The 13,793-nt window shown below is 45.2% G+C and overlaps 1 protein-coding gene across 2 annotated transcripts; it reads right to left on the reverse strand.

The window, feature by feature from the left end:
- Positions 1-4,097: 4,097 nt before the first annotated feature.
- On the reverse strand, positions 4,098-13,210 carry LOC113420894 (G protein-activated inward rectifier potassium channel 4-like). Of its 2 annotated transcripts, none has more exons than XM_026681033.2 (4): positions 12,829-13,203; positions 8,994-9,270; positions 6,588-7,839; positions 4,098-5,294 (listed from the first exon to the last, which is right to left on the reverse strand). In XM_026681033.2, exons 2-4 carry the CDS (start codon positions 9,207-9,209, stop codon positions 4,957-4,959), a joined length of 1,806 nt encoding a protein of 601 aa, XP_026536818.2. In that variant the 5' UTR covers positions 9,210-9,270; positions 12,829-13,203; the 3' UTR covers positions 4,098-4,956. The 2 variants fall into 2 exon arrangements, with proteins under 2 accessions (XP_026536818.2, XP_087825875.1); XM_087969749.1 differs by lacking the exon at positions 4,098-5,294 and adding an exon at positions 6,411-6,482 and having other exon boundaries at positions 12,829-13,210.
- Between the last annotated feature and the right edge of the window lie 583 nt (positions 13,211-13,793).

Below are 13,793 nucleotides of genomic sequence, written 5' to 3' on the forward strand. Positions count from 1 at the left end.
CCGTGATGGACTACAGTTTCAACAACTGTCCGAAACATCATCAGTGATTATCAAGCACCAACCATCTCCGCTGATGAAATACTTGACATTTCCCGCATTGGCCGAAGAGCTCAAAAACAGAGACGGCTCTGTGGCCCCACGCTTCTGCAGGGTCATTTGCAAAAATGAATCAAGCAAACGTAAATTCATTTACACGATAAATTCACTCACCAAAACCAACACCAACCATAAGAACCTCCGTTGTCGCCCTGACCTAACCATACAGCAACAACGTGGCCACTCCCGTGTACTCCGCACTGAACTCAAAAAACGTCTAGACAATGGAGAGAAGGACCTGTACATTGACTACCATGCTGACTGTATCAAAAGTAAGTCACACAACCTGCAACTCAGCTTTAACCTTCAACCACAACCCTACCTCAACCAATCCACCATCACCCAAGACTAGGCACGCACGCCCCTAACTACCTCAATTCCAACTACTGCTGGCCCTAAATGCAAGCTACTCAATGCAAGAAAGCCTTGCGAATAAAATACCTGAATTTCTCCTCTTACTAAATATGGCTAAATTCGACATGATATTTGTCTGTGAAACATGGCTCAACGCATCTCTCCCTGACTCCATTACCACAGTAAGAGACTATCATGTTTACCGATCAGATCGTGAAATTCGTAGAGGAGGTGGTGTTGCTATCTTCTATAAAAAAGTCCTTACATCTAAAAAAAATCCAAGTTACCCAGGAGCTTGCTCTTCCTGAGACCATCATCTGTGAACTATCCTTAAATATCACATTTTGATTCTTACTATGTTACAGAGCACCTGATTATGACATCGAACATGTAAACAAGCTAAATACACTACTAACATGGGCAGCATCCTGCCCATACGTTTTTATCTTTCTTGGTGACTTCAATCTACCTCATATTGACTGGACCCTAAACTAATGTACAACTGAACCCATACACGCAACCTTCTACAATGCTGTTACAAATCTGGGACTGGAACAACTAGTAACCAACAACACTAGACTAAACAACTGCCTCGATCTCATCTTCTGCAATAGTTTGAATTTAATTTACGGAATACAAACTAAAGAACCCTTTTCCAGCAGTGACCACAATATGACTGACTTTTGTCTCAACATACGCCCACACAAAAATAATCACAATGACGTAATCCCCAATTATAACTTCAAAAAAGGCAACTATGATCTTGATGAATGTATCTTTTCTTTCATATACACTGAGAGCATTTGCACCAAGACAAATTCCTTGTGTGTCCAATCTCACTTGGCCAATAAAGAATTGAATTCTATTCTATTCTTATTTATTTATTTACTTGCTTACTTACTTAGAGAGTGGAATTAACATGAGTCCCACTGGAAAAGAATCAAATTCCTTGCTAGACTTATTCAAAAACATTGCTCTTAGTGCACTTAATTCAGTTAAGGTTTCAGCAGAGGTGGTCTTCAGCCGGTTCTTCTGGAGAACCGGGAGCGGAACTTTTGAGACGTTGGGAGAACCGGCCAATCCTGCCTCTGATTGGCCCCGCCAACCCCATCTCTTCTCTGTCTCCCATTGAATCCCAGCTGATCGGCTGGGTCTTCTTTGGTTGCCCTGCACAGGAGAACAGAGCTGGAAAGCAGGTTAAGTGGGGTGGGGAGGGAATGGGATTTTGCAGTATATCCTTCCCCTGTCATGCCCACCAAGCCACGCCCACCACGCCCACAGAACCAGTAGTAAAAAAACAATTGCCTCCCCCCCCCACTGGATTTTAGGGATGCATTTAACCACAGGACACAGTTTCTGATCAGATCCTTTGCTGGGCTGGAGCATCTTATGGGTGGTGCCAGAGGTAAAAAAAAATCTGAGAAAAAAACCACGAGCAAAGAAACCTGGAAAAATAGGACGGTGCCAAAGACCCACCTGGAACCAGGACAGACGCCGCTGAAGACTCTGAACGGAGCAGCATCGATTCTAGACCAAACGAGCAGAGCCCCAAGCAACGAGGCCACAGCTGAAGAGAAGCGGGATGGCACGATAGAAGAAGAAAAAGACGGACAAGGGATTTGGTTGGAAAACTTTCCCTCTGCACCCAGTCTCTGGGCTCTGATCCATCTTCTCCACACCTCTCAGGCTTCCCGATCAATCACTTGGCCCGCAGCCTGGTGAAGATGAAAGGGGAGTGTGTGTGTGTGTGTGTGTGTGTGTGTGCGTGTGATTAAACACAATCTTGCCTGATTGCAATCAATAAAGCCAGGGGGATTAACAAAGAATTCCTTGGGTCACGGGGCATGATTAACTTGTCCAAACAAGATCCCACAAATGTTGGCTTCTTTAAAACAGTTGTCTGTGTGTTTCCCACAAAGTACAGATAATCCTCCACTTAAAGACCACAGTGGAGCCCAACATTTCTGATGATGTTAAGCGAGACATGGGTTAACTGAGCTTTGCCCCATTTTACGGCCTTCCTCGCCGCTGTTGTTAAGCAGATCACTGCAGCGGTTAAGCTACTGACACGGTGGTTAAGTGGATCCAGCTTCTCCATCGATGTCTCTTGTCTGAAGGTCCCAAAAAGGGATTGCGTGATCCTCGAACGCTGCAACAGTCAAAAATGTGAGACAGTTTCCAAGCGTCTGAATTGTGATCCTGGGGATTCTGCAATGGCTGTAAGCAACTTGGAACAGTTGCTAAATGAACTTGTCAGTTTTGGAAGCCATCTTAGCACCAGTCACTCCTACACTGCCACCTTCTTCAGCCTGGGACAATGGGAGGGAGGAATTTCTTGGAGTGTATGTGGTTAGACATAGCAACATTCTTTTTCTAACTCAAGGTCATGTTATTTCTGCACCTGGCTGAGGGAACGTCTTAAGTTGGGATGGATGGTGATTGGGGCATGCGATGTGACGATGGGTGCAGGGGGTGGATTTGTAATTTTTTACTTATTGAAGGAAACCCAGAACTTTCAGATTTGGGATTTCCCAGATGTGCCAGTTTACTACCCAAATAAAACAGAACTTTGGAGAGGATGTCTGTTTCAGAGTTATTTGTTGGAGTGGAGGTTTCCTGGAATGCTGACAGAACTGTTGTAAGTTGAGGGCTACGTGTACCCACTAACCCCTCAAACCCTGGACATAAATTGTTTCAACTTCTACCCTCAAAACGATGCTATGGGGCACTGCACACCAGAACAACTAGACACAAGGACAGTTTTCCCCCCATGCCATCACTCTGCTAAACAAATAATTCCCTCAACAATGTCAAACTATTTACTAAGTCTGCATTACTACAGTATTATTCTACTCAGTCTTCCTATTACCTATATCCTTTCTACTTTTGACTATAACTTTGTTGCTTATATCTTTACAATTTATATTGTTGTATTTATTTTCCTAGTATGATTTTGATTGCTTATCTAGTATCCTATGACTATCGCTAAGTGTTGTATGTTATGATTCAGGATGAATGGTTTTTCTATGTACACTGAGAGCTTATGCCCCGAAGACAAATTCCTTGTGTGTCCAATCACACTTGGCCAATAAAGAATTTTATTCTATTTCTATTTCTACTTCTACTTCTACTTCTACTTCTTATTCTATTCCTATTCCTATTCCTATTCCTATTCCTATTCCTATTCTGTTCTGTTCTGTCCTGTCCTATCCTATCCTATCCTATCCTATCCTATCCATTCCTATTCCTATTTCTATTTTTATCCTATCCTATCTCTACTCTACCCTACCCTACCCTATCCCATCCTCTATTCTATTTCATTCCATTCCATGCCATGCCATGCCATGCCGTGCCATCCTATCCTATCCTATCCTATCCCTATCTCTACTCTTCCCTACCCTACCCTACCCTATCCCCTATTCAATTCCATTCCTATTCCTATTCTACTGTATTCTACCCTACCCTACCCTACCCTACTCTACTCTACTCCATTCCATTCCATTCCATTCTTGACCAAGGCGATGTCTCCAGCCATCTCATGATGCTCATTGCTGAGCTATGGAGCCACGGAGCACTGCAGGCAGGGACAGCCAGTAAGATGTGTCTCATGAGTAGCGATTGACCAAGAGACGTAACACAAGGGACACAAGGGACACACTCTGTGGCTCCAAAAGTGCTGTGCAAGAAGGAACTTTATTGCTTCCCAGGGGTCCTTTCCCCTTCCAGACCCCCTTGTGGACAAAAGAAAAGCTTGCTTAGAATAATCACATGGACCCTGCAAACAAGTACAGAAGGAGAGTTAGGGAACTAAAGGCATCAGTTCGGCAATAAGTAAATAAATAAACAAAGGTAGCAGGCCCAGGTGGGCCTGGTGGAGAAAGGGGAGGGGGGGCAACACCCACTGTGAGAGTTCCTATGGCACCATAAAAGATGAAACACATTCATTTCCGTGGTTAGGCCGGTGGCTTGCCATGCTGCAGCACTAGGTCCATGCAATGTGTGGGGCACAGCAAAGAGGAGGACCGAGTGGGCTGCAGAATACGGACGAACAAGTCCTGGTTTCCCCCCCACCCCCACCCCGGAGGCAAAACAAACAAAAACACGTTTCAAATAACCCTGGACAAGTTCCAGAATGTTGGACAAGGACAGGCATGCCTACGAAAGCAGTTCAACCTTTTTTTTTTTTTAAAGTGCAACAGGTTCTGTGTATGCAATCTCTGCTTGCAGAAACTCCTAGACAATCCCTTGGGAGTGCAACATGGACTCTGGCGTGGCTCCAACTCCGAGTGAGAAGGGCGGTGATCGAAGGACTAATCCAAAGTCATGACCAATGGAGTCCGGGAGTTGGTGATCCGGATCCCAAATGGTGTCCAAACAAGATGATGCTCTCCTCCCCATTTGATTCTGCCATGGATTGTCACAAAGCCGCATGATGAGGCAGCGGTGCGTGGCTGTTTCTTCTCCTTGTTGGTTCAACAGATGCTCAAAAAGCTTTTTTCGAAATGCTTAGAGTCTGGTACTGTGGTTGCGGTATTCGTTGTTCCTCTTCTCCTCCTTGTTGGAGCAGCCTCCTCGTTGGGCTTCATGGTTGGGCTCTGCTGAAGAGCAAGGCTGGGCCAGATGATCCCAGTAGAAGTTCAGCGTCGATTGCTCCTGGTTCTCCATCTCCTTCAGGTCGTAGATCTCTCGCGCGCTCAGCCGTGGCGTCTGCACCTCAAAAGTCCTCTCAAATTTGGTGTAATCTACTTGGAAGGCACCTTTTTCCAGGGTCATGCAGGACTCAAAACGATGGCCCCAGAGGATTTCATTCTCGATGTATGATGTCCTGGCTTGACACGTCATTCCTAAAAGAAGGGAATGTGAAAAGACAAGACACAGTGGGAGGTATCGAACGAATTTAACATTCGTGGTGTAGGAGCCCGAGGGAGGAGGAGTCAAACGTGTTATCAGTCTGGCATCCCTTTGCACCCACAAAGGATCTAATTCCAGCCCACCTTGAATTCCATTGACTCTTATTTACCACCAATTCGTTCTGAATGTTAGTAGTTCAGTAGCTTAAGCTTGCAAAGAACCCTTTATATGCATTTGAACTGCCTGGATCTTCTGATTTCCTTGAGGTTTGACAGATAGTTAACGTTAATAGGCTTCCCTTTGTGAACTAATAACTCACATTCTGCTCAGAAATTTTAATGAATCCAGTACAGTGCTACAGCCCCTCACCTCCTGTTGAGTTTCCAAACACAATTCAAACTGTTGCTGCTTATATTTAAAGTCTCCTCCTCCCTCTCATCCTGGCTAAACACTCCCATGCTGGGGAAAATCCCCACTCTCCAAAGGGTGCTTTGTTTGGTCTGCACTGAGCATGTTAGAAAAAAAACAACAACCAGGTACTTGTGGGTTCCGCAATGCCCTCCAGATAAAGAAATCTTGGCTTAGTACAAAATGTAACATCTGCGTAAAGGGTGTGTGTGTGTGTGTGTGGAGGCAACTGTATTATGCACGGATTGTGTGCAACGCTGAATAAAATGCGGAATTAAGAAATGGCACCCGAGTTGCACCTAAAATCAACGTGGACTCTGGAAAGAGTGCAGAGAAGAGCAACCAAAATGATGAGGGGACTGGAGCTAAAACATCAAGTACGGTTGCTGGAATTGGGTATGTCTAGTTTGATGAAAAGAAGGACTAGGGATGACACAATCACAGTGTTCCAATGTCTTGGGGGCTGCCCCAAAGAAGAGGGAGTCAAGCTATTTTTCCAAAGCACCAGAGGGCAGGACAAGAAGCAACGGATGGAAACTAACCAAGGAGAGAAGCAACCTAGAACTCAGGAGACATTTCCTGACAGGGAGAGCAATTAGTCAGTGGAGCGACTTGCCTTCAGAAGTTGTGGATGCTCCAACACTGGAAGTTTTAAAGAAGAGATTGGATAACCACTTGCCTGAAGTGGTGTAGAGTTTAATTCTGTTATTCCGTTCTGTTATTCAACATCTGGATTCCCTGAGGTTACAAGCAGTGTGAAGGCAGCTCTGAAACTTTAGAAATGCGATAGGCACGATAGGCTCCCGAATTCCACGCCACGCCCGAGGCTACAGTCTACGGAGTCTCCCCTACGGGAGGCTGCTGTGTGGCACACTTACCTGTGGCTTCCACAATGCCTTCCAGGATGATGATGACTTCAAACTGCTCCCTCTTCAGCGCCTCGGCAGACATCTCCCAGAAAGGGCTGACCTCATTGATGATGTGGCAGATGATCTGCGGCTCCACCAGGAAGAGATGGTCCTCCCCTGTGCCGTAGCCCAGGTTCAGTTCGGACTGGTCAAGCGGGATGAACTCCCCTTCCTTGGTTTGCCTGGATTTGATGAGTTTGGCCCTTATTTTCGCATCCACCATGTGGCTGTCTCGAAGGTCTCCGATGCGGAACATGAGACAGAGCTTCTCGTCCCGGCTGGAAATGACGCACTTCTTGCTGAAGATTAAGGTCTGGGCACGCTTCTTGGGCCTGGAGATCTTGACGAACATGCATCCCACCATGAGGGCATCGATCATGGAGCCGATGATGGACTGGGCCATCAGCAGGAGGACTCCCTCCGAGCAGTTGGCGGTCACAATGCGGGAGCCGTAGCCGATGGTCCGTTGACTTTCCACCGAGAAGAGCAAGGCGGAGATGAAGTTGTCGATGTTCTCAATGCAAGCCTTCCACTCGCTGTCCCCAATGTGGTTGACGTCGTCTCGTATCCAGGCATCCAGGTAATACATGATGCCAAAGAGCACCCAGGTGATGATGTAGCACATGCTGAAGATGAAGAGGAACCAGCGGTACTTGAGGTCCACGATGGTGGTGAAGATGTCCGAGAGGAACCTCTTCTTCTCCTGAATGTTGCCCAGGTTGACCTTGCACTTCCCCACTTTGGTCACATAGCGTTGCCTCTGGTGCTTATTCCTGCCCACGAACTGCCGTTCGTCTTCGATGAGTTTGCAGAGTTTGCTCTGCCTTTTCTCCGAGGCGGGCATGGAGATGACGCTGCGGGTGAGGGTTTTGCTCCGGGAAGAGTTGATGATGTTGGGCACGCTGAAAGCATGCTGGGGGTAGAGCTGAGCGTTGAACTCCCGCAGGAGAGAAGGGGGCAGGGGGTCGGTCCGGGAGGGCCAGCAATATTTAGGCAACTTGTCTGTGCTGTTGGAGGAAGGGGGCTGGTGTTTGGGAGGCCCAACCTCGCTGAAGCTGGCCTGTTCCACCATGCTGAGTCTTTTCTGCAGAAGGACCGACCGGACATTGGGGACCTGAGAACTGCAAGGTACCGAGTGGTAATTGCAAGACACGGCACTTCGGTTTGTGCTCATGGTTGTGGCTTGCTGGCAGGTCTTGTCTAACGGTATTGTCATTTCAGGCTGGGGGGAAAAAAACCCACAAAGGACAGGTAGACCTCAAGTTACGACCACAATTCTGCCCCAAATTATTTTCTGTTGCTAAGCGAGACATAGGTGCAATTTTCCCCCCACTTTTTCAACCTTTCTTGCCACAGTTGTTAAGTTAGCAACATGATTATTAAGCGAATCTGTAAATCGCATGACCATGGGGATGCTGAAATAGTCATAAGTGAAAAAATGGTCATGTTACTTTTTTCCAGTGCCGTTGTAACTTTGAACAATCACTAAATGAACCATTATAATTCAAGGACTACCGTAAACTTAATCTCCCTAGGCTATTGGAGAAGGTACACCTGATGTTTCATAGTAGTTTATTAAAGCCGTTTGTTGATTCTTCATTGAGGCCAGCAGAACGTGTAGCTCCAAAGCCTTTGTTCATTGCAGGACATGAACATTATGAGGTTAAGAAAATTTTGGATTCTAGGATTTTCAGGGGGAAGTTACAATAATTAATCTATTGGAAAGGCTATCCAATTTCACAAGCGACTTGGGTAAATAGCTGGAAAGTAAATGCTGATAGATTGGTGATTTATTACATCATGCAATGTTGAATTACTTCTATTGGAGAATGTGACTTTTTGGGGTTGTATTTCACTACAAGCCCCCAAGCGACTTGATTTCCTGCTCCAGACTGATTGGGCTACCCTGAAAGCTTTTGGCCAAAGCATAAATCCTTGTTTTTTTTTAAGTTTAAGAAAAATGGTCCATTTCCCCCTTGTTGACTAAGTCTCGGTCAAATACCTGAACTTTTTCTGCAGTTTCAACAACTTTTAAGATGTGTGGATATCAACGCCCAGAATTCCCCAGCCAGGATGAGAGGTGTGAAGTCTACACATGTTAAAGTTGCCAAAAACTCATAAATGCATAAATGCAATCAGATCCAATTCCAACCTGCCTAAATCGGAATATAATAATTGAATTAGACTACTACCTCACATCTTCTCTAAGGTTACTTTTAGAGTGACAATGCTGGCTGGGGAATTCTGGGAGTTGAAGTCCAGAAGTTTCAGAGGCACCAATGGTTGGAGATTCCTGATCTAGAATCACCCTGGAGACCCTTCGGTGAAAGGGAACGGCATCAAGAGGCCCCTAGCGACATTATTCAGCGCACCTACCTTCAGAGATGAGGTCCCATGACTTCCTGTGTCCGTGGGAGGCCGTGGAAGATGGGCCAACATGTACTTCACGGTGGGGCTCTTAGCTGGGGGGATGGAATTCCGGCGGATCCTCGATTCATTGTATTTCAGAGGCTCATGTCCGACGTTGTTGTAGATGTAGAGGTTGTTTTCGAGTTGCAATTCTATGTTGCTCCTACAATTAGGAAGCATCATGGCTACCTCAGGCCAAAAGGTAGACTAATCCCAAACATCGTGTTTCCTCCAAGGAGGGAGCCTTTCAAAGAAGATCGGAAAAGAATAAGCAATGGTTTGGGAGGCAATGGTTTCGATACGGGTGCTTTGCTACGAAACTATGTGGTCGGGCTTAGTTTTGGGGGGAGGAAAATTAGGGGTAAAAAAATCTGCCTCTGCTTACCAGTATCCATCAGTATTCATCTGGCTAGTATCCTGGCAGTGTGTGAGAGAGTTGAGGGCTGTTTGGAAACTGAAACAGTATTTGGCATGTGAGCAAAAAGGAGACAGCAAGGAGCCTGGGAGTGGCTTAGCTCAACAAAAGCCGCTTGGTGCTGGGAAACTGCAACTCATCTCCTCTGCTTGTGTTTTGCCTTTGGAAGAGATTTATTTTCAGGTGGGGAGGGGGAGTAGAACTCCTTAGCATCAGAGCATGTTAATAATAATAATATAGGAAATACTAATGCTCTGATGGTCTTTCTTAGTGAGCCCCTAGAAGCCAAGAGGAACATATGGGCCAAATTTCAAGTTTATAGGCTTTACGGTTCTGGAGATTTTGTGATGATGCCTATATTTCGCTTTTATATACATATATATGAAATCCCTGTTGTGAACATGTTTGACCAGCGCCTTTCTAAACTGTGAGATTTTGTGATGATGATGTGTGAGGGGTATTTCACTTTTATATATATAGATTCAAGTTCACTCTCTTTTTCAAGCACCACAAAATTGTCTTACTAGTTTTTGAATCAAGGTTTATGATTCTTTAACTCAGATATCAGATTTAAAACCATTCAAACATTTCAGGGTTCGATTTTATTGATTATATAGGTTGATTACGGAGAAAGTGACAAGGATATAAAACAAACCCGAGATGAGAACTAAGAACCTACTGTTAAGTAAATGTAGCTTTTAAATGGTCAGCATAAATTTGATTATTTTAAAAAAAAAAAATTCGGTTCCAACTCTCTTATCAATGCCCCAAATGGTAGTTGAGGGATGTGAAACTTTCACATCTGCAAAAGCTATACTGAGTTTTGAGGTCTTCCTGGTAATTAGGACATTTCTGTCATACACGTGTCCAATTTTGACAACTATTGTGGAATGATGGATTTGTAGGGCCTCAGCCACTACGTACAATAATTAAGTAGTGCATCAACATCTCGAGGAATACTGGTTCCTCAGGCTGGACCTGTTGAACTATCAAGAGCATCCATATGGATGAACAAATAAGAAAGCATTGTTACCCTACTGCTGTAGATGGTAGAGAAGAAAGTTAAGAGTTGAATGAAATGGACTTGGAGACCAACACACAAATACACCCTTTGTAAGCCCACAGCATCTACAAGCCCGAAACCCCAATTTTATCCCAGAAACACCATCTCAAATAAGAGCATTAAATACTCATCTTTTGAGGCAGACTAGGCTGTCAATCCAGATAACTGTCCACTTACCTACAGAGCAAGAAGTTAGCCCTGCATAGGACTGTCTAAATAGGTTGCCTATTTCTGTGCCTACCTCTCTGGGGTAGCAGGGATTCCCCCAGACCAAAAGAGACTAGATCCTAAGCAGTCAAAAATCTGGGAAGAACGTCAGGTTTCCCTCCCTGGTTTTTTTAACTGATCATTTGCTACAGTTTGGCTGTGCGTGGATGCCATGTGTTCAAAGTTGTATCAGTCTCTTGATGGGTTGAAATAATGCACTTAAAATCTGGCTGTTTGGTCGCATTGGGTGAGAGCATGGGAAGATTGATTTTATATAACATCCGCTGGCATTTTATTGAGTTGTGTACTCCGTTTGTCCAGCCGCCCATCTCAAGCCGGTGACAAGTGAGTGACAGTGAAGAGCAGATGGCAAAACTAATTTCAGGCCGGAAGAGCAGTTCACAGATGGCCAAGGCAAGAGATTCTCGTCTCTCTTCCTCTGGATTTAGAGCCCTCTGGGCACATGCCAGGTGAAGAAGAGGGGCCAGGATGTCTCTTCATGAGGGATCGGAGTCATCCAGCCCTCAGGCAGACACACAAATCTCTATTTTTTGCTCCTTTTTGCTTTGCGTATCCTACCATCCTTTCGATTTGTTTGGGGCGAGAGCTTTCTTGGGCTTAACCTCTGGGTGAGGACACCGCCCCCTCCAAAAAAACCTGCAAAATAAAACAACTTGAGAATAGGAAATAACAGATTGCAGGTTTGTGAATGCCAGCTGCAGGAGCTGGGACGATACGGCTGCTTTGGCTACACGCAAGGAGCCGTATCATACCGAGGACCTGGAGTTTGGAAGACCCTGGGATGATGCCCAGCCTAGCCTTCCCCATCACAGGTGGCCTCCACTGTGTTGGGACAGCAATAACAGTAGCGTGTTCACAGCCTCAACTCGCTGTCACAGCTTCAACCTATCTACCATGGACCTCCTCACCCCATTCCTAAGAGGTTCTTAAATGGGGCGTGCATAAGTGCACCAGCGTGCCTACTGTCCCCGTCTCACTGTCTCCATTTATCTGTATTTCCTCCCTTTGTTCTTCTTTATGTTCATACCTATACTTGTTATCTTGTAGATGTTTGACAAACAAACAAACTCCCAGCCAAGCGAATTCCGGGAATGATCACACCCACCAAGTCAGGGGGCTTCAGATGGGGCAGAGCTGGCAACAACCCCCACCCCCAAGGGAGCTCTGAATTTCACACGAGCTGAAGTTTTAGGAAATGCCTCAAGGACAACATGGACGAAAGTGGAGGACAATGGCGGGAACGGCCATTTTGGGGCTGAGGAGGAGGCAGCCTTGGAGGAGTCAAAGCTCGGCTTCCTGAGGTATCCCCAACCAACGAGTAACTGTCTTTACTCGGGGGGGGGGGGAGTAAATAAAGATCCTGGGGGAGGGGTAAATGGGGGAGTGGTGGAGACCCTCATCCTCCTTCCTGACTAAAGCAACTAAAGCAGTGGTTCCGAACCTTTTTTTCACCCCGCACCCCTAAAGAAATTTCACTCGAACCTCGCACCCCTGAAATTTAGACTTTAGGAACTACTGAACGCGTTAAATATATGGTAGGATTGAATCTTTTCAGCTATGTATGTGACGGCCACTAAATAACGATACTTAACTCTAAAATGAAAACAAAGTTAATCCATTGCATAATAAATAAAAATGCCAACATATAGCCAATATCCTATTAATTACCTGGACTTTTCTCGCACCCCCTGGAATATCGTGCGAGCACCCCAGGTTGGGAACCCCTGAACTAAAGGATCCCCTGCCACAACTACACGGAATTGCCAGGGGAACCCTAGCCTGGATGAATCCCTCTTTGGAAGAAGGAAGGACCCAAAGAATAGAATTCTTAATTGGCCAAGGATGGCTGGACACACAAGGCATTTGTCTCCTGTGCTATAAGCTCTCAGTGTACGGAAAAGACATAAGAGATAAATCACGATCATAGTTGTCATAAAAACATTCATCATGAAAAGAGATCTCTTTAGCCCAAATTGGTTCTAAATTGAAAGGGAGTGGGAAGCAAGATGGCATGTATTAATTTACACGCCGAAGAACGGCCACTTCAGTCCATAATCTCTATTCTAGACATGGCTGGCGTTGAATGGTGCACCTACCTCATATTTGCTGCAGGACGGGATTTGAAGGCCAGGTCAGGGAGCTCCGAAGTGACGGGCAGGCCTCTTGTCCTGCAGAAAACTGTGCTGTTGGTCTTCCTTGGAGACTCCTGAGCCCTCCAGCTGGTCTCAAGGGCAGCGTTTCAACTTAAGCTGAATCCCTCTCCCTGAAAGGTTTCCATCCATCCCAGAAGAGTGAGCCATCTCGGTCTCCCCTTCGAAGCCTTCAACATTCACCGAAGTGAGGAAGGGAGCCAGAAAACCGCCTTTCAATTCAGCCTTACAAGGAGAAGGTCATCAGTTAATCTGCTTCAATGACATGCAGAATTATCTCAAGATGATTTAATCAGAGAGACGGGGTGAGGAGGAGGAGGAGGAGGAGGAAGAGGAAGAGGAGGAGGAGGAGGAGAAGGAATGCTGGGTGGGAGAAGCGAATGCCCACAGGGTTAATCTGCCAACACTTCCATCCTGGCAAGAGACATCCATGGGAAGAAGAACCCACTTCTGCCAAGGCTTTACGAGAGACGTTGACGTCTGTGGGTCACAGAAAAATGCAAAGTCTCCATGAGAATGACTGCCTACAGGAAACACTGGGAATATTATTATTATTATTGTTATTATCATTATTATTATCATCATCATTATTATTATTATTATTATTATTATTATTAATAATATTAATCATAATATTAATAATAATATTAATAATAATATTAATCATAATATTAATCATAATATTAATAATAATATTAATAATATTAATATATACAAGGAAAACTCGAGAGGAAAACTGGATTTCACCCTGAGTTTCGCCTTCTCCACCTAAAATATTCCTGGAAAACTCCTGTGGGGAGATTAAAAGTCTAATTTTACACCTACACCTACCTATAAAGGCAATTAAGGAAACGCACACCCAGGCAAGGCTAGGCAGAAGAAAAACCAGTTAACCGAAATGCTTCAGCTTA

Source organism: Notechis scutatus, chromosome 7, assembly GCF_049901735.1.
Source record: "Notechis scutatus isolate UNSWTSFEM ecotype Mainland chromosome 7, rNotScu1.2, whole genome shotgun sequence".
NCBI lineage: Eukaryota > Metazoa > Chordata > Lepidosauria > Squamata > Elapidae > Notechis > Notechis scutatus.

Coding starts and splice junctions, on each gene's coding strand:
- LOC113420894 (XM_026681033.2), bottom strand. CDS start 9,209: ATGATGCTTCCTAATTGTAGGAGCAACATAGAATTGCAACTCGAAAAC. Junction 7,840..8,993: donor ATGGGACCTCATCTCTGAAG/GTAGGTGCGCTG, acceptor TTTTCCCCCCAG/CCTGAAATGACAATACCGTT. Junction 5,295..6,587: donor AGGCATTGTGGAAGCCACAG/GTAAGTGTGCCA, acceptor CCCTTCTTTTAG/GAATGACGTGTCAAGCCAGG.